The sequence below is a fragment of the Haliaeetus leucocephalus genome, unplaced genomic scaffold, assembly GCF_000737465.1.
Source record: "Haliaeetus leucocephalus isolate CR32 unplaced genomic scaffold, Haliaeetus_leucocephalus-4.0 Scaffold687, whole genome shotgun sequence".
Lineage (NCBI taxonomy): Eukaryota > Metazoa > Chordata > Aves > Accipitriformes > Accipitridae > Haliaeetus > Haliaeetus leucocephalus.
Window position 1 is genome coordinate 3,423,233 of NW_010973123.1, and position 23,900 is coordinate 3,447,132.

The following is a 23,900-nucleotide window of genomic DNA, read 5'->3' on the forward strand; positions in this document are numbered from 1 at the left end:
GGGGGAGATGGAGGTTGGGCGAGAAATAGTTGGCGTGCTTGGCGTGCGAGGGGCACGTCAGCCCGAGTTTATTCTGCTACGGTTGACGCGCTCGGTTAAAACTACAAAGCGGGGCTGCGTCGGGAGGGGAAAAGTAGCTCTCGGGCTTTATCGAGCTTCGGCGGGGCTCGCCAAAGGCTCCCCGAGTTGGGTTGGCCACCGACATCCCAACGCGCGGGATGCTCCGTGCCCATTGTCGAGCCCTTTTCCCTCCGTCTTGTCTCCGCAGAGCTGCTCCTGTCCGGCAAACTCAGCGAGTATGGTGTGATCGTTCCCTTCAGCGCCGATTGCCGGGGTCGCTTCCTCTCGCACGTGGTGTCCGGCGAGGCGGCGGGGATCGGCGAAGCCGCCTGTCCCCCGTCCCTGCGCCCGTCCCGCCGCCGTGTCCCGCGCAGCCCCCCGGATGAGTCCCCCCAGCGCCGCGGGGCCGGCGGCCGCTTGCTCTACTTCAACGTCACGGTTTTCGGGAAGGAGCTGCACCTCCGGCTGAGGCCCAACCGGCGGTTGGTGCCGGTGGGCGCCGTGGCCGAATGGCAGGAGGATTTTGAGGTGCTTTTCCGGGAACCTCTCCAACAGCAGTGCCTTTTCACCGGTGACATCTCCGGCATGCCCGGAGCCGCCGTGGCCATCAGCAACTGCGACGGACTGGTAAGCTCCTCGAGGCCTCGTGCGCGCTGCCCGCGTTTTGGTGTGGTTTTCTCTTAAGAGGTGTCCCGAAACTTGATTTTTTTGGTGATGCGTTAGGTGTCTGCACCGTACGTTGCCCTTTACCGGCTGGCTGCTGCGGGTTCCCTTTCCCCACGTGGCTTGTGGCGTAAGCACGGCAGGGTACTACACGTGCGAGCGCTCTGTCCTGCCGCTCTACGTGCAGCTATGTTTAATTAAAGGGGTTGAAAAAATTGCCTGTCCCATGCCTGAGCTGCCTCCTGCCCGGAGGGGGACCGTGTCGGATGCCGTAACGCCTGCGGGCTCTGCCCTGCCTCCGGGACGGGTACCCACGCTGCCGGTGATGCTGCTGCATCCTCGCTCACCCGCGTTTTACCTTGGGACTGCTTCAGGAACTTTTTCCTCTGTGTTTCCCACCTCTTCAATGAGGCCGAGTGAGCTCGAGCATCTCCTGAAATCACTGTTAGCATGTGGTCTTCTTCCCGTTAAGGATCTTTTTTCAGGAACGACCTTTTTTTTTTTTTTTTACTAATAGCTGACATGCTCAGAGCCTTTTGGCTTTCCGACTGCAGGGTGAGCGCAGTTCAGCATCGGTAACTTACTGCTACAGTGCGTTAATTACTTAAATGGCTCTGTTACCTCCTTATCCCCAGCGTCTGGTCTGCCTGTGGGTTTCCTACCTTTGATACGCTAGAGGAATAGCTTCTAATTTTTCTATACCATTGGCCCATTGCCCTTCAAACTTCCTTTGAGCCAATTTAATTCTTGTTGTAGGTGCGAGCATTTGCTGTTTTCTCCCGGTACCAGTTGCGTTACTGCTGGGCTGCAGTAAATGTCTTATTTTGCCTTTTTTTTATATATATTTCTTTTTTGGTTGTTTTATTCTGGGAGTTCCTTAGCCAATTTTAGCTGCTAGCACAAACAATTTGGCATTCCTTTCTTTTTATACAGCGCCTGGTGTTACTATACAAGCAGAAATGATAGAGCAGCACAGTTAGAAATACATATTTCGCCTACGTATAGTAGTTTATTTTTTTTGCCAACAATTTTAGCACATAATCCACACCTTTTGAAGCATCTTTTCTGGAATCGGCTGAGACTGTGAATTTGCAGAAATTTCCCTGTAATGTGGATCATGCTGGGGCAGGTGAATTTGGGCAGGCTTGAAAGCTTTAAAGGTATTTCCAATAGCTCTAGCAAACAACTAGTAGTGCTGCGTCCCAATTGAAAACCTGTTTTTTAAGTGTGCAGGTTGCATTGCAGATAGAATTCCCGGTTGGCATCGCGAGCGAAGGGATGCTGGAAGCGGTCAGCAGCCGAGTCTGTGTCTGGGAAGCAGCGAGGACGGTGTTGGGGGGTTTCTCTTCCCCAGAGCCCACTGTACTGTTAGGGTCCAGCTCAGGTAGGCTCTAGTTTAACTTTTCCAGGCTTTTCTAGGCTTTAGCCCCAAGTTCTCCCATCTCAGCCCCTCGCGCATCTTCTCAGGCGGTGGTTGTTGTTATTTTTGCCCTTGTTCCAGCCATCCTTTGGCCGCAGGTAGTAGCAGCGACGCCGGTTTAGGATGTAGCTTGTACTGCGGGATGCTTTTGCATGTGGTTTTATGCAGCCATACCTGTCTTGCCATCCCTGGTAACCCCAAGCCCACTCTTTTAAGTTCATGTAAAGGAAGAAGGGGCTCTTCCCCCAGCATCAGCAGCTCAGGGCGCTCGCTTCGTCCCTTTTTACCTTCATTAGCCCCCCATGCAGCCAGCTCTGCCGTGTGGGGTGGGATTAGCCAAGCCGCGTTGTGCTGATGCACGGGGCTTCGGTGGTTTGCAAACGCTGAGGGCTTCTGCAGGGCAGTTTTGGTGCACCCCCATTTCCGAAGCTATCGTGGGACACGCTATTGGCATCGTGGTTGCCGATGTGTTGTCTCGCAGATGTTTTATTTCTTCATGTAGAGCTCCAGCAGCATTAAGGGAAGAGAAAAATAATACACTTTTTTTTTTTTTTTCTTCCTGCAATGTATTTATTGCTCCATGGCCAACAAATAAGTGCCCTGGCCTCAAGCAGCAATTTCCCATCATCCAGCGAAGCACATGTGATTGCAGGCTGGGGGAAGAGGTCAGGAGGACAGAGCCCGAGCAGGGGCTCTGCTCCTGCCCCGGTAAAGAGGATTTTGTGATACGGTCAACGTTGCAGTTGGTTTTTCTCTTTCATGGGTTTTCTGGCTGGTGTAGATTGCTGTATGGTCCTCTGGCTTAGATAAGTCCGACAGCTTATATATCCCCTTTGGAGGAGCTGTGATGAGATCAAGAGGACCCAAAAAACCCCTCCAAAAAGCGGTAAAAAGAGCTTAAGGTAGCAAATGGACCAAGAAACAGAACTGGAATGTGGCGATAGGTGAGGATGGGATGGGAGGATGGTATTTATGACCACGGTCTACCTCCAGCATGACCTGGCAGAGAAGCAGCAGAGCATCTGGGAGGGATGTACACGATGGGGACTGTTGTTAACCTCACGCTAAATAAGGACTAACTTAACGTAGGGAGCACCGGCTGTAGGTAGCTTTTTTGCTCTTCAGTCTGCATGTACCCTGGAATTATGTGGACTTTTGCTGGATGTTCTCCACCAGCTTCAAAAGGGGCTTGCGGCTTTTGCGTCCCAGTATAGCGTGCGTGGGAGGCGCAGGACCGCGCTTGGCCGCTCGTTTCTGGTCAGAGGAAGCGTTCCGGGATGCTGCGGATGAAGGCTGTGTACACAAAGAGATCACACTGTGTATAAATGGAGACTGAGATTATAAATAATGAGAAAAAAAACCCCAACCCAGTTCTCGAAACAGAGAGTACACATTAAGTCTTTCCTAAATCCTTATTTAGCCATGTAAGTGAGCTGATTTTTTTTTTTTTTTCCCCACAGATGCCAAACCCATGGCACCTTCCACATGGGTTATTTGCTGCAGGCATCCACGCGTGAAAATCCGTCCTTTTTTTTTTTTTTTTTGCAAGGGGGTCTCGTACCAGGGTGGGAAGATGCTGTCGGCCATAACATAATTTCAAAGCTGATCCAAGCCACCGAATTCCTAACTGGTAAAGTAGCGTTAGGCGGAAATCTCCCCCGGCGGACACATCTCGCTGCAGTGAAGGCATCCCATCTTTCCACACAAGCTTTAGCAGCGTGTGGTTGATCTTGCTTCCTTCGTGCTTCGCTGGTTGCAGAGATGGGTGAAGAGTTATCATCTGTAGGCCCCCTATTTGCTTTTCGTGGCTGACTTTTCCCTGCTGCTCTCCGGGGTTATTTGCACCAAACGCTAATGTGCTGCAAACCGTAGAGCCAGCGTTTTCCATCCCTGCTGCCCTGGCTTGCTTCATATGGGTGGCAGCAGATAAGCAGAGCACAAAAGCCCTCAGGAACAGTAATTAATAGGGAATGAAGGGAGAAACAGTCCCCATAACGATGCCCCTGTGCAAAAAGTATGGATTTGTCTTCTGGGATTTTCCTTGCAGCTCCTCAACTGTAGGGTTCATTTCGGTAAGAAAAAAGGTGCTGGTTTAAATGCCTGGAGTGTGAGATGTCTCAGGATGTTGCTCTCAATGGGAACGGAGCAAAAGTGTCCGAAGGTGGTATTTTAGCCCCCAAGTCCGAAAGTGGTATTTTACCCCCCAGTTTCACCAGTGGAAAGCTCTCTCTGCGTCCTGCTTAGCATCTTGCCCGAGTTTGCAATACTAGACTGCGTGCCCAGTAAAGAGCGTGGGGTAAAAGTCTCAGTGGTTAATTATCTCCCTTAATTTCATGTTCCCCCGTGATGCCAATGAGCTTGCAGGTAAAGAGGTACCAAACTAGTGACCGAGCACCTCTGGGCTGTGCCCCGGTGCCATGCAAACCATGCTGCTGCCAGCCGTGGTCCAGCTCCGCGCGGGGCGGATGCATCCCTCTCCAGATCCCTCCGATGCCCTCGCTGGGCAATCTTGGGATGAAAGGGGAGCGGTGGCTAGCGACGGTGCCTGCGTTCACACACAGCCCGGCTTTCTGGGACTTTTTGTCCAAATTAAGTGTGAATCGTGTAGGAAAAATACATACTATGCACGCAGCTGGATTTCCCCCTCCTCGGTGCTGTTTGCTTCTCTGGCTGAGTGGAGCAGCTTTATTAATTTTTCCACATTTCAGCTGCGTTGAAGTGTCAGAATTTCCTGAATTCCCGTGGGAGTTGGAGCTTTTTACCCAGTGGTGATGGAGGAGTCGCTTACCCGGGGTGGTGGTGGTGGTGGGGGATCCCCCTTAGCGAGGCTGGTGCCGGGCCAGCGAGCCCAGGTCATCTCTCCCATAGCCTGGGGAGACGCAGGAGAGCTGGAAAAGAGATTTTACCCTCTGTGAGCTGGCAGAAATGAGTTTGATGTTTTCCTTAAAAGAAAAAAAAAAAAAGTGTATTTTCCTTCTTTCCAGTGGAATTGTCTCCAAAGGGCCATTTTCTTACTTCGGGAATTACCTTCACTGAGAGCTGCAGACAGCATCTCGTGTTAGAAATATCAGTACTGATAGTCCCACCTTACCAGATTTCATTTGATGTGGTATTATTAAACCAAATAAAATTAGGGGGTGGGAAGCACATGATAAATGGATTGCTGAGGATGGGATCAATCTCTTGGCAAGCGCCCAAGGAAGGCTTATTGGGGCTTTTTGGGTGGTGTCTGGCCTCTCTTGCTGCCTCCCTACGGTTATAACCTACCCAAAATGCTGAAATACAACCCGAGCTGCTCCTTTTTAAGACTGAGCAGGTTCACGCATGCCTCTTGCAATGGTGTTTTTGGGTTGTTTTTTTTAATTTTTGTAAATGCCAAGGTGACTGCTGCGGTTTCTGTTTCATTTATGAGGGTGCTCTGATCAGACGTGTGCACGAGTTCTTGCGATATCCGCTTTGCCCGTCGGTCATCGCTGGAGTCAGCAGTGTGTTGCATCCTGCCTTTGGGAGAAAGCATGGGCAAGAAAGCCTGGGCTGCTTTATTTCTTGAGCCATATATAATTAGTCACGAGCTGTAGAGCAGCGCAAACCCAAGTGGGCTGTGGCTTGGGACCAGGCTTTTTCATATTTTAATCCAGCCTTGCCCCGGCGCGGCGGCAAGGCTTTCCTCCGGCCGCCTGACTCAGCAAGTCCCGGCTTTCGCCGTAAACCCATAAACCGGCTTTGGGATGCCTTGTCCCGGGTGAAACGCCCCGTGGCAGGGTTGCGAGGGGGTAGCGATGTCCTAGCAGCCCTCCTCCTGGGGCAGGGGTTGCTTCTTCCGCCGCCGAGCTAAAATAGGATGCTGGCAGGAGTACCGCGCCGGGTGCTTTCGGGTAGCAGGAGTGATGCTCCAGCCCAAATTTGTAGCGATGGGGAAGGTGGAAGCACATTAGTTGGGAGGAAATCATCAGCGTAATTCATGCATGTAAAATCCAAGTGTGTTTGCGATGCCTGTGTCGGATGCCCACCCAGCTACTCGTTTTTGTGTTAAGCAATGGATGCCCACCTTCTCTTATCATATAACAAAGAGCAGCAACAGCTTGGACCTGCCCCGTCATCGCGGACTTGTGCAACCATCGCTGGATCTGATCTGTGGGTTGACTCCCTGGCTTGATCTCTGCCTCGTCGCTGCCGCTTTGCCTGGTGCTCCAAACTCTTGGTTGAACCTGGCTGGGATCTTCATCGCCTTGGCTGGGGGTGGTGGGACAAGCCCTGGCTGGAGAGGTCCTGCCCTGGTGACCTGAACGTCTCCTGTGGGAAGGACCTGAGATACGTGTGTTGGGCAAGTCGATCCTAGCACAACTGCCCGTACTTAGATTCCTTCGGAAGGAGGTGAAACAAAACCAGCCAAAAACCTGCCTTCCAGAGGAGTTAAGCAGCTAATAAAACCCAAGTGGAGCAGGAAATTTGATGAAGTCTAACAGAGCCGGGTTGGCTGGTGCCATGATGAATGCAACGGTACGTGAACGCGAAGGTGATCCGATGACCCAGGTGGGCTTGGAAGACCCCCAGCTTTGCCTGGCTGTTTACAGAGCCCAGGTCATGTCTTCGTACCGCTCTGTGCAAAATATACATATATTTTATTGTATTTTATTTGACGAAAACAGTTCCAGTACCCCAGCCCTGATGAGGACTCCAGTAGGTACACGCTGTCGAACAGCTATAAGAACAGATCCATATGTTCCGCTCGTGCTTTCCAGGCAGCTATTCAACAGCAGGCAGCGGCGGGCAGTGCTGGAGGAAGGAGCGTGCGCGATGGAGGGAGCCGTGAAAAATGCCAGGCTGGGGCGGGGGGGGGGGGCTGCCCCCGGGGGGGAAGCCAAATCCTGGTGATCCTTTTGCTTGCCCAAGGTCCGAGCCGGCTGGCGTTGCGGGGCATGAGCGCTCGGGTTGATGTAAGCGGGATTTGGTGGGAGCTTGGTGTTAATTAGGAGCAGGTTGGTAGCCAGGGCAACATTTCCAGCGACGATTGCCCTCTCATTCATCTTCCCCGTGTTTGGGAGGTGGAGTCGTAATGCTTTCCAGCTTCTCCTCCGAAGGGATTCCCCTGCGCTAATTCCCAAGCACTTCACGAGGCAGAGATGATAGTTTCTTTTTCCTTCCTTTGCGCTGTGATCGCAGCTCGTAGCGTCGGTGAAATGGCACGTTTCCTCCCCGGCACCATGGGCATGGGGATGGGGAGGGTGCTGGGAGGTGACGTGGCGCAGAAGCCTGTGCAGCCTGTATCCCCTGATCCACAGGGTTAGGCAGAAAAACTTGTTGCTGATGAGAAGGAATGGAGTTTCCTAACCATATAAAGACATAAGTTGAATTGTGGCCTGGTTTTTTTTTTGGTTGGTTGTTTTTTGCCCCCTTTTTTATTTTTTTTTCCATCTACAGGAGAAGTTAAGGATCATCATACATGAACATGGTAACGGATCCATCCCAGTGTCATGGAGTAGCAACAAGACACCCGGTTTATTTGGGATGCCTTTCCCCCTTGCATTCATGCATGCTGTGCATCAATCTTTAATGAGTATATTGAGTGTGTATGTACATGTATGCATATATAAAAACACGCCTTTTTTTTTTTTTTTTCCCCCTTTTCTTTATCTCTTTGTGGAGTCCAGGCTGGCCTGATTCGGACAGACAGCAACGAGTTCTTCATTGAGCCCCTGGAGAGGGGGCAGCAGGAGATGGAGGAGCACGGGAGGGCACACGTGGTGTACCGCCGGTCGGCCATCCGGCAGGACGGTGCTGAGCCCCGCCAGGACCTCCACCCTGAAGGTAGGGGCTCCTTGATTCTAGTGTGTTTCCCAGCAATTTAGAATAACTATTTCTTGTGGGGAGAGGATTTCTCCTTCCACTTGCCCTCTGGGTCGTAAGTCTAGCCCTATGGCTTTAGGCTGGCTTTAATTGCTGGTTGGTCATCATCGAGAAGAAAGGAAAGAAAATGCCGGGCTTTTGCTGGGAACTCTGAAATTCTTCCAAATTTCGTTAAAATTGGATGAGTTATATAGGAGTTATTCTTCCTCTTCTTCAAAGAGGAAGAATCTCCTAGATGGGTGTGATCAGGCCCGTGGATGGTCACATCGGGCTTGGGATGGGAAGCAGAGTCGGGACTCATGAGTGAAGGGGTCGAGAAGAGCCGGACTTGGTCCGACACCTTGGAGATGTAGGTGCTGCAGTCTTGTTTTAATCACCTATACATTGTGAAATGTAGCGTTGATTTGACTTTTTAACAGATGATAGAAGCTCTTCCTTTTCCCAGTGTTCATAATTCATTTGGCTTTTCTAGTGCCTTGTCCTTTTTCTTTCTTCTTCTTTGCCTTGAAGGAGAAAACATGGCTTTTTTTTTTTTTTTTATAGCATCACATAGCCATGCGCTGCACTCTGTGCGCATAAATCACCTGCTGACGTCCCCTCTCACCCGCACAAAGCCGAGCGCACCCAGAAGTGTTTACAAGCGTGGGGTCAATGTTGTGCAAAAGCACTCTATAAACCTATTTATATTTATGCAGAGGCATTAGCCTTCCCCAGCATTTATTCACCTCTTGTGGCATCGTAATCAGCTCCCTGATTTTTAAAAAAGTTTGAAAGTTTTCCAGGGTGTGCTCGTTGCTTTTGTAGCATCGCTAATGGGATTGAGATTGAGAGCTTTGAAGGTGCTGCTGGGTGATGGGGTGAAGGATGGGATGAAGGGTGAAGGATTCTATGAAGGATAGAGGATGCTCTGGCTACGGATGCCCACTCTCAAAGAGCAGCCCGCAGTTTTGCACGTGTTCTCCCCACCTCCCTGGGTGTCCCACCACCACCCAACGGACAATGTAGGACCATCATCACGTAGATGTGTCTTTTGGTGCTGTTTGCTCCCAATTCAGAGCCCTTTCCCCACCGTACAGCAAGCTGGATCAGCGACCGGGTTGGAGTTAAACATCCTATTTATTTTTCCTGCTTAATTTAAATTTTTTTGGAGCGTGACCGTGGTGTCGGGTCCCCTCAACGGCTCTTTCTTTTTCTGCCCCCCATGCCTTGCCCAGCGCCCAGCGTGCGGGTGGGCGATCTCCCCAACTCCCTCGAGCTGATGACGGAGCGGCTGGGGGACGCGGAGCGCAAGAGGCGTCACGCCAGGAAGGACGACTACAACATCGAGGTCTTGCTGGCGGTGGACGACTCGGTCGTACGCTTCCACGGGAAGGAGCACGTCCAGAACTACGTCCTCACCCTCATGAACATAGTAAGACTTGGCTTTGGCGGGGGGCTGTGGCTCCCACCCCTCCCTTGATTTGCTGCTTTTCTGGTGCTGCAAATCTGTTGTCCTGGAAAAAAAATGGGTTTGGGGAGGGGAAAGTGCTGCAGGAAGGGCTGTTCCTTTGCACAGCCGGCTCTGGCATTTAATAGCTGTGGCAATCGGAGTGATGGAAAGCAGAGCCCTTTTATGTTCATCTCCATCACGTTCCCCTGGCCAACGGCAGGGTCTGGCGTGTTGGTTGCCATCACTGTCTATCACCCGAGTCCAAGAGCATCTTCTGTTTCTCCTGGCCAAGACCGTCTCCTCCTCATGGCTGAAACCTCAGCAAATGCTAGGAAAAAGAATGGTTGTTGATTATTTGGTTTGAAATAGTGATATTTATTACTTATTTTGTAATTATGATGTTTATTGTTTATTTTGAGTAGTATTTGTTGATGGGGGGGAAGATTTTTATAGATTTTCAGAAGTTTTTTCACTTTCCTTGGAAAACCTGTGCACCTATAGCAGCTTTACAGCAGCCCTGCTTCTGCGTCTCTCCTTGCCCAGTGGCGTGGGGCAGCTTGTGCCGATTCCCTACACTGCTTTTCTTTCCTTTTTAAGATAAAAATGTGCGTATTCCCCAAGTCCTGAGAGATGTGGAAGGATCAATATTTATTCAGCTATTCATCTAGCAGGAGGTTTGCTCTGCTGGCACCTGAATGTCTGCAAATAGGGTCAGCGTTCAAAGATCTCTTTTGCGTGCTGTCCCATTTTTGTTTTGTTTTCCATGCTTTATCCTTGCCGCTATTTATTTATTTTTATTTCAGTACTATTTTGCATGGTGACAGAAAATGTTCGAAAGGCGCAACCAGCTCAGAAATAACCAAGCTATAAAGATGCTTTTGCTTTTTGGTTGCTTGTTTGCTTGTTTGGGCATTATTTCTGCCCTGGCAGGCAGGCTCAGAGCCATATTGCCAGTAATGAAGGGGAAATGATCAACATAAGGGGTAAGGATTTGCAGGATTAGAGGCCAAGTGTAATGTGGCCGGTCCCGAATAGGGAAGGCGTTGGTTTTAAAAAGCAAATGCCTTCACTACAATGTTTTATTCTCCGGTGCGTTATCCCGATGCCTGTGGTAGGATGCTCTCAGCATCACTTAAATTCCCTCTCTGAAAGTTTCTCCCTTTTGCTTATTAAATCCTTCTGCAAGCGGGAAGCCGCAGGGTTCCCTATTCTGACCCCAGGGCTCTTCCCACGTTACGGGGGTCGGAGATGATGTCATTTTTCCTTTCCGATCGGGGAGGACAGACGGTTTGAGCGCCTGGGGATTGTCAGCTCTAATCAAAAGGTTGGTTTTCAGGCGCATTTCATGGTTTATACCCCGCGGGCAGGACTTTTCAGGGAGTGAATGCGCGGGATGCTGTGCTGGGAGAAGGGCGGACCACTGTCTATTCAAATAAAGGCAGCGCTGGAGACTTTAATGAATTAAATAAAGAGGGGAGAAAAGCAGCATCAATAAAAGGGGGGAAAAAAACCAGGATAATGCACGCAGCAAATACTTCCCCAAGTATTATTTCCTTCTATACGTTCTTCCCCCACCCCCTTCCCCTTCTTTCTTTCTGCTTTTTAGTGCGTTTTCTTTCCGGCTTTGCCGTGACCTCCGTCTGCCTCCTCTTCCCTTGGCGCTGCCTCGTTTCCTTACCGGCTCGGATTGCCTTAAAATACCCGATTCAGCAGAAAAAAACATGCTTTCTGGCCTGGATGGCAGAGGGAGAGAGCGAGAGAGAGGAGGGTGCTGGGGGCTGGCGGGGAGGAGCGTGCTGGGACCACACAGCCGAACGCTAATCCCATTAGTTGGAGGCAAGGGGAAGGAGGAGAGGCTTGGCCAGCCCTCTAACGAGGAAAGGACTTAATGAGCTGGGCTGGAGTATGCTGGGGAGATGGTGCATGGGAGCTGGCTGGGAAAGCCTCCAGGAGTTTTGCTATCAAGATCTGTCCCAAGAAAAGGGGGCAGCGAGCTTGGAAGTTCATCAAAAACTTTCCTGGCCTTTTCTGGGGTCCCCGTTGGGTGCCGAGGGGGTGGTGGGAGACGTACCCCTTCCCGGTGCTGCGCAGGCTTGGCTTAACGCAGCGCTGCTGTAGGTAGGGTCCTGGGGCTCTCCCCGAGACACAAACCCTTTTATTAGGAACTCGGTGTCGGCCGAAGCTTGGTGGTAAGTGATTCGTCACAGAGAACTTTTTTTTTTTTAAAAAAAAAAACAAAAACCACCCTTATTTTGTTGCCAGAAATAGGGTTGCCAGGCTTTTCATTAAACGGCGCTGTGTCCATCCTAGGAAGCTGACATGAGGATGACTGCTCCTTTTGTGCACTTAAGAGCTTCCCTGCAGGCTGCCGTCCCTGCTAGCTCCCAGCCTGCGTTCCCAGCCTGCCGTTCCCTTCTTGGCTTGGAGGCTACGCGAGGATTTTGGGTCAGGTTGAAGTGAGTGGGAAACGCATCCTTTGCAATCACTTGCTGTGCACGCTGGAGAAGACGCATCTGAGCATCTCTTGTAACTCTGAGCTGTGTCCACCCTAGCAAAACCTGGCCCCCTCTCCGATGCTGGGCTCTTGGGATGAATATTGGGTGATGTGGTAGCTGGGGAAAGCCGTTCCCCTGTCTTGCTGCCTGTGGCAGGGATCGCAATGCTATCGAAGCATAATTAGCATCCCCCAGCCGCAGTGACTGCTGCGTGTGAGGGCTGAAGGGTGGGGAGAAGGGCTGGGAACCAGGAGGGGATCCAGCACCCCGTAAGGGAAAGAGGAGAGGAAACATTTTGTGTCCTGCTTTGCTTTTCAGCCCCTTGTCGTTCAGTTGGGTTCCTTGGTTTTCTCCTCCCGACTTCCCACTGCTCGCCCCTGATGCTCTCAAGGCTGCGGCTGGTGCTGCTCGGAGGAGACAAGACAAACTATGGGCTCAGTTAAGCCTGGCCCTGGTGTCAGCTGGTTTGCTGGGTTTTTGTAGGATATTGCCCATGATTTGGTTAAAGATGCAAAGGTACTTGGTGTTTTCTAATTGTTTTGGGTTACTAGGGAAACCCCGTGAGTCAGAGCCTTCTCCAGGCTAGGACTTGCCCGGCTCCCCTCCGGCACATTGGCCGAATTATTCTTCCCAAGGGCTGAGTGACAAAGAATGCTACTGAGACCCCGCAGAGGAGAGGGTTAGGGGAAAAAAAAAAAAATCAAACCTCCAGCTTTAATTTTAACCTGAGATTATCTGAAAAGCCAAGCCGGAGCGTGAATTGCTCGAGACACTGGTTTGCTAAGCTTGGTGCCATTTCAGGAGGGAGGCTGGTCTAAAATAACGGACAACTCGTAGTCCTTCTGCTGTATCGGGTTTTTTTAGTGGTTCACGAGCCATCTCCTTACCAACTGATAATAACAAAAAATACCTCTGATGTCTCTCTTAACGCATGCATGCGTTTTTTCGCACCCCCTATATAGGCTCATGTGTTTGTTGCTATGTTTTTGGGACAACATAGCCTGTTGCGTAGAGAGCTGTGATAAAATCTAGAGTCTTGCTCTGCAGAGCAAACCTCCCCTTTTCTCCATTCCTCTGCACTGAAAACATAGATAACATGGGTCAGCCCTCGCAAAGGCGCTCACAGTGGTGTGCATCCCTGCAGGGGATGCAAGTGCACGTAGCAAGCCCGATAATATGGTCGGGAGGACTTTTGCTTCTGTTCCTAGCCCCTCAGCCCCAGAAAACAGGCTTGGGGTGAATCCACCGGCATGAAAATTGAGCGAGGGAATAAAAGAAAGGAGCTTAAGGATGACTTGGCTGTTCTGAGTAAGCGATCTGGGGTTTTGAAATGTCAGCTATTCTGCTGGTTTGGCAAATTCTTCTCGTGTCTCTCTCTTTGTTTTCCTTCCCTGAAGAACGGCGAGGTCTAGACGTTGCCAGTGCGGTTTGCTGTCGAGAGCTTGCGTCTGGGGCTGCAGGCTCGGGGCTGGCCAGAGGCTTGCAGGGATTTCGGTAGGCAGCCTTGCTCACTCCCAGCGCTGGCGAGTGTCTGGGCAGGGGTCCTATGCACTTGGCAAATTCATCGAGCTTTTCGGAGAGGATGCACAGGGTTTTAATGTTCCTTTCATTCTTTGGAAAGCATTAACGTCGTCCCCTTGGCATTGCAGGGCTGGGGGCTTTGGAGTTGCCTGCGGGCTGGTTGTTCTTGCTGGTTTGCCCTTAACATGCAGTTAACCTGAAGGGCTGATCTGTTTTAGGCGAAAAAAATCCTCTTTCAAATGAAATAGGAGAACGTTTCTTGCCAGGTGACAGTATTAAAAAGGCTGGGCATCTAACCACATGGGTGAGAGGGATAAGAAGATCTTTATCCCATCTCTCTTCAGGAAGGTGGGTCCGAGCCCTTTGCTGAGCAGGTATTTTCGGGGGGGATTTTCTCTGAAGACATTGACTCACTTAATGGCATCCACAGAGGGCAGGGGGAGTTGTGCCAAGCCTGCAAACTGCTCTCCGGGCCAATTTCCATCCCCTCTGCTGGCTTGAACCAGCTCCAGGGTGGGTTGATGGGGAGCGGGGAGGTGATGCTTGGCCCCCAGCAGCTCCATCCCCACTTCTCCTTCCACAGGCACTGTGGCACTGGGGGGGATGCTGGCCCTGCTGATGCTCACCCCCCCCAAAACTTGGGGACCGTGGGGTTGCAGCCTTCATGGCAGCGAGTGCTGAGCCCTTTTGATTTGTTTTTAAATTTTTTTTCTCGATCAATTATTTATATCTGGCTATTAAGGGAAGTCCGTAGCCTTGGGCAGTCTGGTTCCACATCTGCTTTCTCAATTAACCGTAAAGGTCACTGCTGCCGAGCTGGTATCTGTTAGGTACAGATCCCCGCCTAAATGCTGCCCTCCCCTAGACAAAACAGGGGCTGGGGTTTAGGGTTAACTCTTTGGTTCAGAGGCTGGAGGGAGACCTAGTCCCTGCTAGCTGGAGGAGAGTGGGATTTAGCGCTACTTTAAAAGGAAGATTTGGGGGATTAAATCCCATCTTGGAATAATACAGTTTCTTGCCTCTTAGTCCCTTAATGAGCTGTTTCTAAGCTGCTCGTGGTCCTGCTGCTGTCCGTAGCCGCTTTTCTAGCAAGGCTGAGGAAGGATGCGCAGTGCCGGGAGGGCGTCGATGAGTTTATTTGTCAGTGCCTGTGAAAAGTGTTGCTGTTCCCCAATTTTTTTTTTTTTTCTCCCAGGGTAGCTAATAATGTTGCCTGCAGGTGCACAGTTTGGGGCAGGGAGCTCTTCTCAGACCTGGGGACTGTTTGCAGGCACCGCTGGTGGGAAAAGGCATTGCTGAGAGGAGGCCTGCTGGGTAGGTAAGCAGGCACGGAGCAAAGCTCTTGCCCCGACAGCTCCTTTGCTCGTGCTCCTTCCTCCTCTGGATGTGACCCTCCTCTTCACTCCCTGGCTGGGGCTGCGGTGCGGCAGGCTGTCACGGAGCATCCTTTCCCGCTGCCCGCGGGGTCTGCCGAGCATCCTGCCAAAATATCCTGTGCAGCCGGGAAGGGAGAGGTCCATGCTACTCCCTTGGGTGCTTTGAGTCATGGCAAGGTTGGGCAGCGGCTTGTCCGGGAGCTCCAGCTGGCAGACAGGTCCCTAAGGCAGGAACGCCGTTCACCCCGATGGATTGAGGGGTCCTCCGGAGCGGGGAGCAAGCAGCAGAGTGCCAGCGGATGATGCTGAGGCGCTGACTTAATGGTGCTCCAGCTCCCCACAGGCACTGGCAGCGAAGGAAAACGCATAAAGATTTGGAAAAGTGAAGGAAAAGGCTGTGTTTTTCCTCCTTGTTCCCCTCAACTGTTCCTCAGGTCCAGCTCTCCAGTTCTTCAGGGCCATAGCATATTTTTCATTTCTCCCTCTCTCCACTCCATTTTCTTGCCCTTTTATATTACTTCTCATATGACACGCATTAAGGCTGAAATATTTTTGTAAAAGGTCAAACTCCTGACATGGGACTTCTCAGATCCGCTAACGTTTTCTCCAGGGTGCCAAAGCCTCCTACATCCCAAAACCCAGGGCTGAGTGTGACCCCCCTGGGGTGTTGCAGCTCCTTGCTGGGACGGGTGCTTCGTGCTTTGGTGGGAATGTAGCTATGAGTAATGTTTGCAAGCGGGAGCCCAGCTGCAGCTCTGCACGACCTTCCTCCCATCTGCGCGCATCTCCCCCCCCCCCCAAAAAAAAATTAGCATTGGAAGAAATCTATCATATTCTCATGATTCTTACAAAATGCCTTTAAAATGTACTGGTGTAGCGTGAAGGAGCATCCCAACCACGATAAGCAGGGGTGAGCTGAGGATGGATTGTGCCGCGTTATCTTTCCACGCTAATGAAGAAATGACCCCTCGGGGCTTACAGCTTGTGCATCCAGAGGGATGCATTAATGGGGATGGACTGGCGATTTATTTATTGATTGATTTATTTTTTTAATCAATTTTGCTGCATTCAAGACATGGCAGGCTCAGGACCTGCATTACCTCTCTGTAAAGCTCGAAGCCGCTCCACGGGAGCATTAGTTGCCATGGGGAAATGTTAACGCTGGGTCTTTGGGTTTAAAAATGGCCCGAGTGAGTATTTCAAATGGATACACAGCCTATAAATCGGGTGGCGCACAAGGCAGGCTGGGAAATGGCTGACTTGGATTTGGGCAGCGGTAAAGGGGTAGTTGTCATCCAACCCTCGAGTTCAAATGTAAGCTTAAAAAAACCCAAAAAAACCAAGGAATGGGGAAAAAAATAGAAAAGTTCCAGAAATCTGGCTTTATAATATTCATCTAGTCTGGAAAGCTATGAGAGAGCTGAGGTGAATTATTTCTCTCTTGGACAAAGCTGAAAAAGTATATTTTAATTTAAACGTTAATTCTAGTCAATATTAAAAATGGTTTTAGTTTGACTTCCTTGACTTCTGCAGTGAACCCCAGCTGTGGCAGCGTTCATTTTGGAGACTTCTGGGGAATAAGAAAGTCCTGTTCACTAAAAATCAGGTTTTTCTCCTGGGCTGTGTTTTCACAGGTGGGTGAAGGCTGGTATGGGATCTCCTGCGCTTGCATGGCTTTAGGGCTGCCCGCTCAGTGCCTCTCTCGGTGGCTGGCTGTCACCATGCTCAGCTCGCAGGAACTTTTCTCGTCTGGGTGTCTTCTTCTCTTGGTAGCACTTAGGAGTAGAATTTGTTTATTTGTCCTAGAAACGCAGAAGGAAAAGGTTATAGCTCATTATTTCCTTTGCGAAGTCATTTTTAATAGCCGCCGTTGATAGATATCTTATTGACTCACAAGCCCTCCCTGTTCTTTTCCTTGTGTTGTCTTCTCCTGGGGTTTCGGAAGCAGTAGGTCAAATTTGACTCACTGGTATAACTGAGTAATGCCCTTGCTTTGATACGATCTCTCACCTCTCCCCAAAAAGCCAGTTTTTCTTTCCACCAAATGAAAGGATGCTGGAGTCTGAAGCGTTTCCTTTCATCTGAGGAATTCATACTCCGAATGGGGCAATGGCTCATTGCGAGATGCTTGACGGCGGAGGCATCCCCTGTGGGAAACACAGCCCTCCTCTGCTCTCTTGATGGGATGGGTGATGTCATGATGTCATTGACCATCTGAGCCACCCATCCTGGGGAAATTTGGTTTATTCCAGCTTGGCTTTTTGACTTCATGGTTTTTACACAGGGGAAAATAAAAAAATAAAAAAAGCTGGGGGTGGGAGGAGGGAGATGAGATCTTTGCACCTGGTCTTGTGCGGTCTTGGAAAGCGGGGTACAATGCTGAACGTGGGAGCGTGGAGGACAGGAGGGGCTTGAGAGCTGGGATGGTCTTAACTTCTTCTCTGTTTTATTTCCCTCCCTTCTTCAGGTGGATGAAATTTATCACGACGAGTCCCTGGGCGTTCACATCAACATCGTGCTGGTCAGGATGATCATGGTGGGATACCGCCAGGTAAATACGGCACTCAGACGTGGCGAGAAGGAGATGCTATTCAGGCTGGCCCCTGCTTTTCGGCTGCTTTCCCGGCTTGAGCCCTGCCCTGTGAGGGAAGGAGGGTCACTGAAATGCAATATAGACACAGCAGGCAGCTGCAGCTTCTCCCAAGGCGAGCAAGCGTGCGGCGGCACCGTGGCTTAGCATCTCATCACCATAATATTTAGCAGTTAGGTAAGCCCCAGCTTGGAAAAACGTGGCTGTTCAGGTCAGCCGTCAAAGCCCAAGTGACAACTGTGCTGAGCAAGGATGAATTTGAACCCTCGTCCAGCTGGTTTCTGGAGCCTGAAGGTCTGGAGAGCCCCATAGCCGTCCCTGGAGAGATGGCAGGTGGCTGCGATCAGCCTTTATCTGCTCACTCTGGGGTGCGGAAAAAACCACGAAGAGGTTTTCTCAGAAGCTCTAGGGTGGCAGTAGGTGATGGGACAAATAACGTGGCTTCCCAAATTGGCAGAAGCTGGATATTCGCGAGGAGAAGCCAAGACCTGGATCTCCGTCCCAGGCTTGACTCAGCAGCCCTGGAAGGCTTCGCTGGCTGTCCCACAGCTCTCGGGTGGCTTGGGCACAGACAGAAAAAGCACGGGAAGGTTTCCTGCGGTTTCTCAAGTTGCATTTATTTTTTTAAGGCTCGTCTGAGTGCGGCAGCCAAAAGATTTTCTTTAAAACAATGTGATTTGCTATACTTTTGGCGGCAAGCCCCTATCCTACATGAAGTGTTCTAGCAAGGGTATTAATGACCCAACACAGTGATGTCTGTGTGTGTGGTCCGTAAATAAGCCCCATTAAGTCTTGGAAAATACCCTGCTTGTTACACAAATCTGTTTGGCTGGCAGAAACCCAATGCCTCCTTGAGACTCAGGGATGATCAGATGTTTGAATCCAGGCGATGTCTCAGCACACCGCTGTTAATGTCTGATGCTTCCTCAGTGAGTCCTCCTGTGGCTTCTTGTCTCCCATCTTGCACTTTGTAGGATAAAACCTCCGTGGCTTCCACTTAAGGGCTAGGGGAAGGGCAATATTTCTTACCTTTCTTCCCACCACTGCAGCTCAGCAGGTACCTGCCTGAAAGCATCAATTATTTTATAGAGCAGCATTTATTTTATAGAGCACAATTTCTCAAAATGCTAATCTTGAACCAAAAAAAAAAGATGAAGGGTAAGGTGGCTGCTATAAAACAGTCCTGGACACCTCCACCTGTTTCCTGTTGGGGTCTTGGTCTCTGTGGGTCAAGTTTTACAGGGGAGCATTGCTCTGCTCATCGTCACGAGATGCTGATGCTCAGCATCTCCATGAGGAGCCCGTGCAGGATCTGGGAATCCGAATCCTCTTTGCTTCCCTTTTATCTACTGCTGCCCTGAGCACTTGTGTGACCAAAGAGGGTCATATAGTCTCTTGTACCAGACCACATCCATTTGTGGGAGTGATTTCTTAGCTGTTTTTAAATAAAAAAGTGCAAGATGCTTTGCAGATGCAAAGTGGGGTGTTGTTGCTTCTAATAATGGAGAAGCGCTGCTTTGGAGTCTTTCCAACCCCAAAACTCTTGGAAGGTTCCTTCTACTCCACTAACTTACCCATCTTTTTATTTATTTTTTCTTTTCTTTTTTAATTCTTTACCCAGTCAGTCAGCCTGATAGAGCGAGGGAACCCGTCTCGGAGCTTGGAGCAGGTCTGCCGGTGGGCTCATTCGCAGCAGCGCTCTGACCCGGAGCACGCTGAGTACCATGACCATGCTGTATTCCTCACCAGGCAAGATTTTGGTCCCGCAGGTATGCAAGGTACTGTATTTATCTCGATCAGGTATGTGCAGTTTGCTGGGGGAAAGCTAGCGAGGGGAGAGGATTTCTTGCAAACACAGTCTGTTTCTTGGCCAGCAAGGTCCAGAAAAAGGTTATAAAAATTGGTATTTGTTTTATGTGAAGTAGAAGAAAGACAGAATTCATCCAGAGCATCAACCTGAATGGATTAAAAAGTCATCTTTATTCATTCTGCCCTTACTTTGGTTTCATGCACCAATCCTCCCTTTGTCCCAAAGTGCCTTTAAAAGTTTAAAAACAACATAAAAAAGATGGAATACCACAGGGAGCTTCACGGGGTCAGTCAATCCTTTCCATCCTCTGGAGGACCTTTAAAATGTGGTTTTACGTGGGTCAGTTTCTTGGTCCTCTTAGGACTTGGACATGGGAGCATTGAGTAAATCCTGGGCCAAAGAGGAGGTCTTATAGCAGTCTGCAGGGGCGATGGCAATGGTCCTCTCACCCCCTTGGTGCAGGAGCTGTGCTGACGTGGCCTGAGAAGTTAGAGAGCTAGGCAAAAAATTTAAAAAAATTGCAGGAAAAGCTTCTGGTGTTTCATGGCTCCATTAGAAAAGCAGATGCTTTGGTGTCATCACGAGAGGTGACTTCTCCCAGTTCTCCTGAGCCTGCTGCCTCCAAATTACCATCGCCTCCTTCCCACACTGGTGGTAAGGTCTGAATTTCCCATCAGGAGGCTCCATTTGATGCCATGGACATGCTGGTAACGTCACACTGATTTGTAGCACGAGTCCTTCTGGCGTGCATGGGAGAAAGGAGAGATGGAGAAGGAGTCCTGTCCTCACCTTGATTACCTCCCTGAAAAGGGTCTTCCTGCAGCAGCTGATGAACCACAGGAGATATCCAGCTGGAAGCCCTCTTGAACGTGCTCTTGGCCATCAAAGAGCAGAGCTGGGGTTGTGCCAACAGCCTTCCCATCGAGCTGTTGACCTGGGTGAACAGCGTGGGTGAAATACCAGGTTTTGTTTCATTTTTCTAGACCCTTCCTGGCAAAGCGACTGTGTCCAAAGGCATTGGGGAGAGGACCTTTTTTGGCATGTTAGCAGAAGGGGGAGCCTCATAGACTCCCTGTTGGTGGGAAGGAGTTGTGAGATCAGTGGAGTAGCCCTGCTCTAGGGGTGCTTGTTCCAGCTCCTTCCCCTTTTTCCCTGTGGATCTGGCTCCCTGCTTTTCACACATCTCTGGGACGGACATTTGCTTTCTACAGAAGTCCCTGTGGCTGCTGTGTCCTTGCCTGGCTGTGTTGCATGGCACAAAGTGCGGGTGCTCCTCACCCAGCAGGAACTGCCCTCTCATTGGGCTGCTGGAATAGTAACACTTCGCTTACCCTTGCCTCTTTTCCTCAAAACAAAGTCCTTTTAGATCCCTGTCCCCCCTCTTCAGCTCAGGGCTACATGCGATGAAGGACCAGACTGTGACACCTCCAGTACTTGCTCATGGCGTGTGTTCACTGATGGTATCTGAGCGGCTTGCTGAGGTGATGGCAAATACCTGCTGGCTTCTTTAGCTACTGCTGTAGGATGTATGTGGAGGTTGGGAAGAATTAGTATTAGGATTAGAATTAGAATTAGAATCATTAAGTTTGGAAAAGACCTCTAAGATCATCAAGTCCAACCATCAACCCAACACCACCATGCCCACTAAACCATGTCCTGAAGTGCCATCTGCTGTGCTCATATGTGCTCTGAAGCCGAGCTGAAGGCAGAGGTGGTCCTGCCCCAAAAAGACCCTTCAGCCAGGAGAAAGGAAGCCTTTGAGGATGAAGTTCTCCAAGTCACAGGGACCTGGGAATGGAGCCTAAATGTCAAGACCGTGCTTAGCTTGATGCCTCATCACTCCTTACAGTTGTGTGCCTGATTAGCAACAGAGACGGGGCTGAATCTGACTCATTAACCTGCGCAGTCGTCTTAGCCGAGGCTATTCCATGCTGGCAAGCCAACCATGGTCCGTCACCGCATTGCCACCAGACATGGCTCATACCTCCCCGTGTCCTGTCACCTCCCCTTGGCCAGTAAACCAGACTGGTGTCTGGTCTGCCATGGCACCGGTTGTGGTCTCGTGGCGTAGCTGTTCTCCACTGCAGGTCCAAGCCGAGCCCTAAGGAGGTTTATGAAAACTTCTTGGTGCTGGCAACAGCCCTGTTCACGGCATCTCTTGATGGCGATGGGAGCAGTCACGGCCAACGCGGAGAAATTTTGGAAAACCAATGCAACTGTTGCTTTGGGAATTGAGGGAAGCTGGAAGGTGTGAAGTGGAAGGGCCAGGAGGGACAGCTGAGGTACACTGCCCTTGCACGTGGGTTGTAAATAAACCCCTGCTCTTCAAAGAGAAACGTCTCTCGGCAGTGGACAGATGGGTTGTAAATTATTAATTGCTGCTGCTGAAGCCCTGTCTAAACCAGAAGAGAGTGCCATGTCCCTCTGTAGCAGTGGGCATGGAGGGCTTTCTGGCCCAGGCTGAAGGATGGTTTTGCTTAGATTTTAATTTGTTGCCCTGTAATCATTTATGGTTGGCCTTTGGGCAGGCTGGTGGTCCATGTAGAAAGTCAGAGGGGCTGAAAGCAGGTAGGAAGTGTCCATAAAGAAGAATAAAGTGCATTTGGAGGAAGCAAGGGACTGGCTAGTGTCGTGCTGGTATGGTGAGGACATGCCGCTTCTTCTACGTGTGTGCCTGGTAAGTGTTGGCAGGCTAATCTGGTCTTTACCAATTAAGTGTTTTCCAGGTAGTTACTTATTGCCATCATTCTCCCGCGGAGAACCCTTTATACTTCTTCCAGTTCTCACTGGGGTCTTAATTATGAGAGACCAGCGTCTGCCTTCCTGAGCATCCGCCTTTTCATACTCCTTTGTCCCATCTCCCATCCAGAGCCTCTTTGGTTGGGAATTTGTAATTCATCGTAGACAAAATATATTTGCTCTACCGTTGTACAGAAAACTTTCCACATCTTTACTCTTTCTTGTGGAAAGTTTCAGGGTGTGTGGGGAACTTTTAAAATGATTTATCCAGGATTTGGTTCATTACTATATGGTTAAACCCAGTTATCTAATTCTCTCTCTCAAGCTCTTAGTTTGGCCTGTTACCTTTTGCTTTCCTTTTGACGGCAGCAGCCACTGAGCATGTCATTTCTCTGCTCTCTTTCTTAAGGTGTTTTATTTTATTTGTTCGTTGGAGTAAGTCTTGCTGCCCACTTGAATGTGGGGAAGACGAAAACCCAAACACTTCCCCGTTAAATAAAACCCCAAGTGTATTTACTGCTTTGAGAAGATCCTTGCCGTTGCAGGGCTTTCCCTGAGGTTACGTGGTGTTTTGCAGGCAGAAGTGAACTTGCTCTGCATGTAATGAGAATCGGGTATTTATTTAATCTCGGGCTTTTTGCTCAGCAGCTTGGGTTCATCCAACTTCTCCTTCACTTGGAGCACAGGCAAAAATACATCCATCACTTCCCACAAAATACCATGTGAGTGAGCCCTTCAAAGGTTCGTGTCTGGGCTTGTTCTGAAAAATTAAGTTAGGATGATGACAGAAGTTTCCTTTAGAAGTTCCAGTGCAGGTGGACACCCTGGAAAATCTGCTCAGCTGATAAAAAGAAATATTGAGGGAAATGCTCGCCCCAAACCCCCTTGGTTTTGCCTTATGCCTGGGGCCATGGTAACTTCTGGGTGTCCAACAGCGCAGCAGCAACCCGTCCCTTGTCCCATCAGGCATCCAGTCCGCTCAGTGTGCCCATAAAGTCAACTGCTGTTGACTTTAGGGCAGAGCTGTAGGAAACTTTGTATTTTTTGCTTTAATCTCTTGTCCTGGGCCAGCTGCGTGGTGCCGGGACCCAGTTCATTCAGCTTGGGAATTAAGCTGAGCGCAACCGCATCCTTTCCTCTCCGTCGTCTTCCAGGGCAATTAGTCACAAGTCACTGGCTTGGTGCGGAGCAAGTGGCCCACGAGGGTGGTGGCACGTGGGCACCGTGGACCCCGTGTTTTGGCGGGGGTGTGTGCAAGAGGGCAGGCGTAGGGGTGTGCATTCACCCTCAGCTCATCAGCACCCCTCTCCTGCTGCAGCTCAGCCTCCTTCTTGGCTCACTGAGCTTTCCTCTTCGAGCATCCCTATCCCCATGGCAAAGTTATCCAGCATGGTCCTGCCCTGCTTTTGCCTCTTGGACCTGTAAGTCCTTCTTTCACTAACTTCCTTCCCCTTGATGCCAAAAAGGGTCAGTCTTTAAAAAAAAAACACCACACACATATATATATATAAAAAAATTTGGAAAGTAAATTCTAGAAGGTGCCGAGGAATTAATTGGGCAGAAATAAGGTGAGGAAAAAAAGGAAAATAAACCAAAATCGAGATGATGCATTGCTGAATGGGCGGGGGGAAGGCTTCCCTGCCCGCAGCTGCCCCACTGCACTGCACTTGATCGAGGGCTGGGGGCTGGGGAGGTGCATGGTCCTCCCCAGCTCTGTCTGGCGGGGGGGTGCCCCCGTGCCTGGGGTGCATGTGAGGGTGCATGGCAGGGGTCCCCCGTAGCCGGCGGTGAGCAAGGCTGTATTTTTGGTGGGGCTCTGGGGGACACCTCACACCTTTCGTTCTCTCTCTTCCTTTCTTCTTTATTTTTTTTTTTTTAATAAAGAAGAATGCAGGGGATGCCATTTCTGGGCTGGGAGGCGGTGGTCAGCGACACCGATAAAACACCCAT

The 23,900-nt window shown here is 50.3% G+C and overlaps 1 protein-coding gene across 1 annotated transcript in view; it reads left to right on the top strand.

Annotated features, from left to right (window-relative positions):
* Nucleotides 1-23,900, top strand: part of ADAMTS14 (ADAM metallopeptidase with thrombospondin type 1 motif, 14) — a 35,693-nt gene that overhangs the window by 543 nt on the left and 11,250 nt on the right. Inside the window, exons 2-6 of the mRNA XM_010580004.1 lie at nt 269-687; nt 7,795-7,930; nt 9,205-9,401; nt 17,279-17,362; nt 19,023-19,170. Of these exons, the coding sequence (XP_010578306.1) occupies nt 269-687; nt 7,795-7,930; nt 9,205-9,401; nt 17,279-17,362; nt 19,023-19,170 (984 nt within the window). The remainder of the gene's footprint in view (nt 1-268; nt 688-7,794; nt 7,931-9,204; nt 9,402-17,278; nt 17,363-19,022; nt 19,171-23,900) is intronic.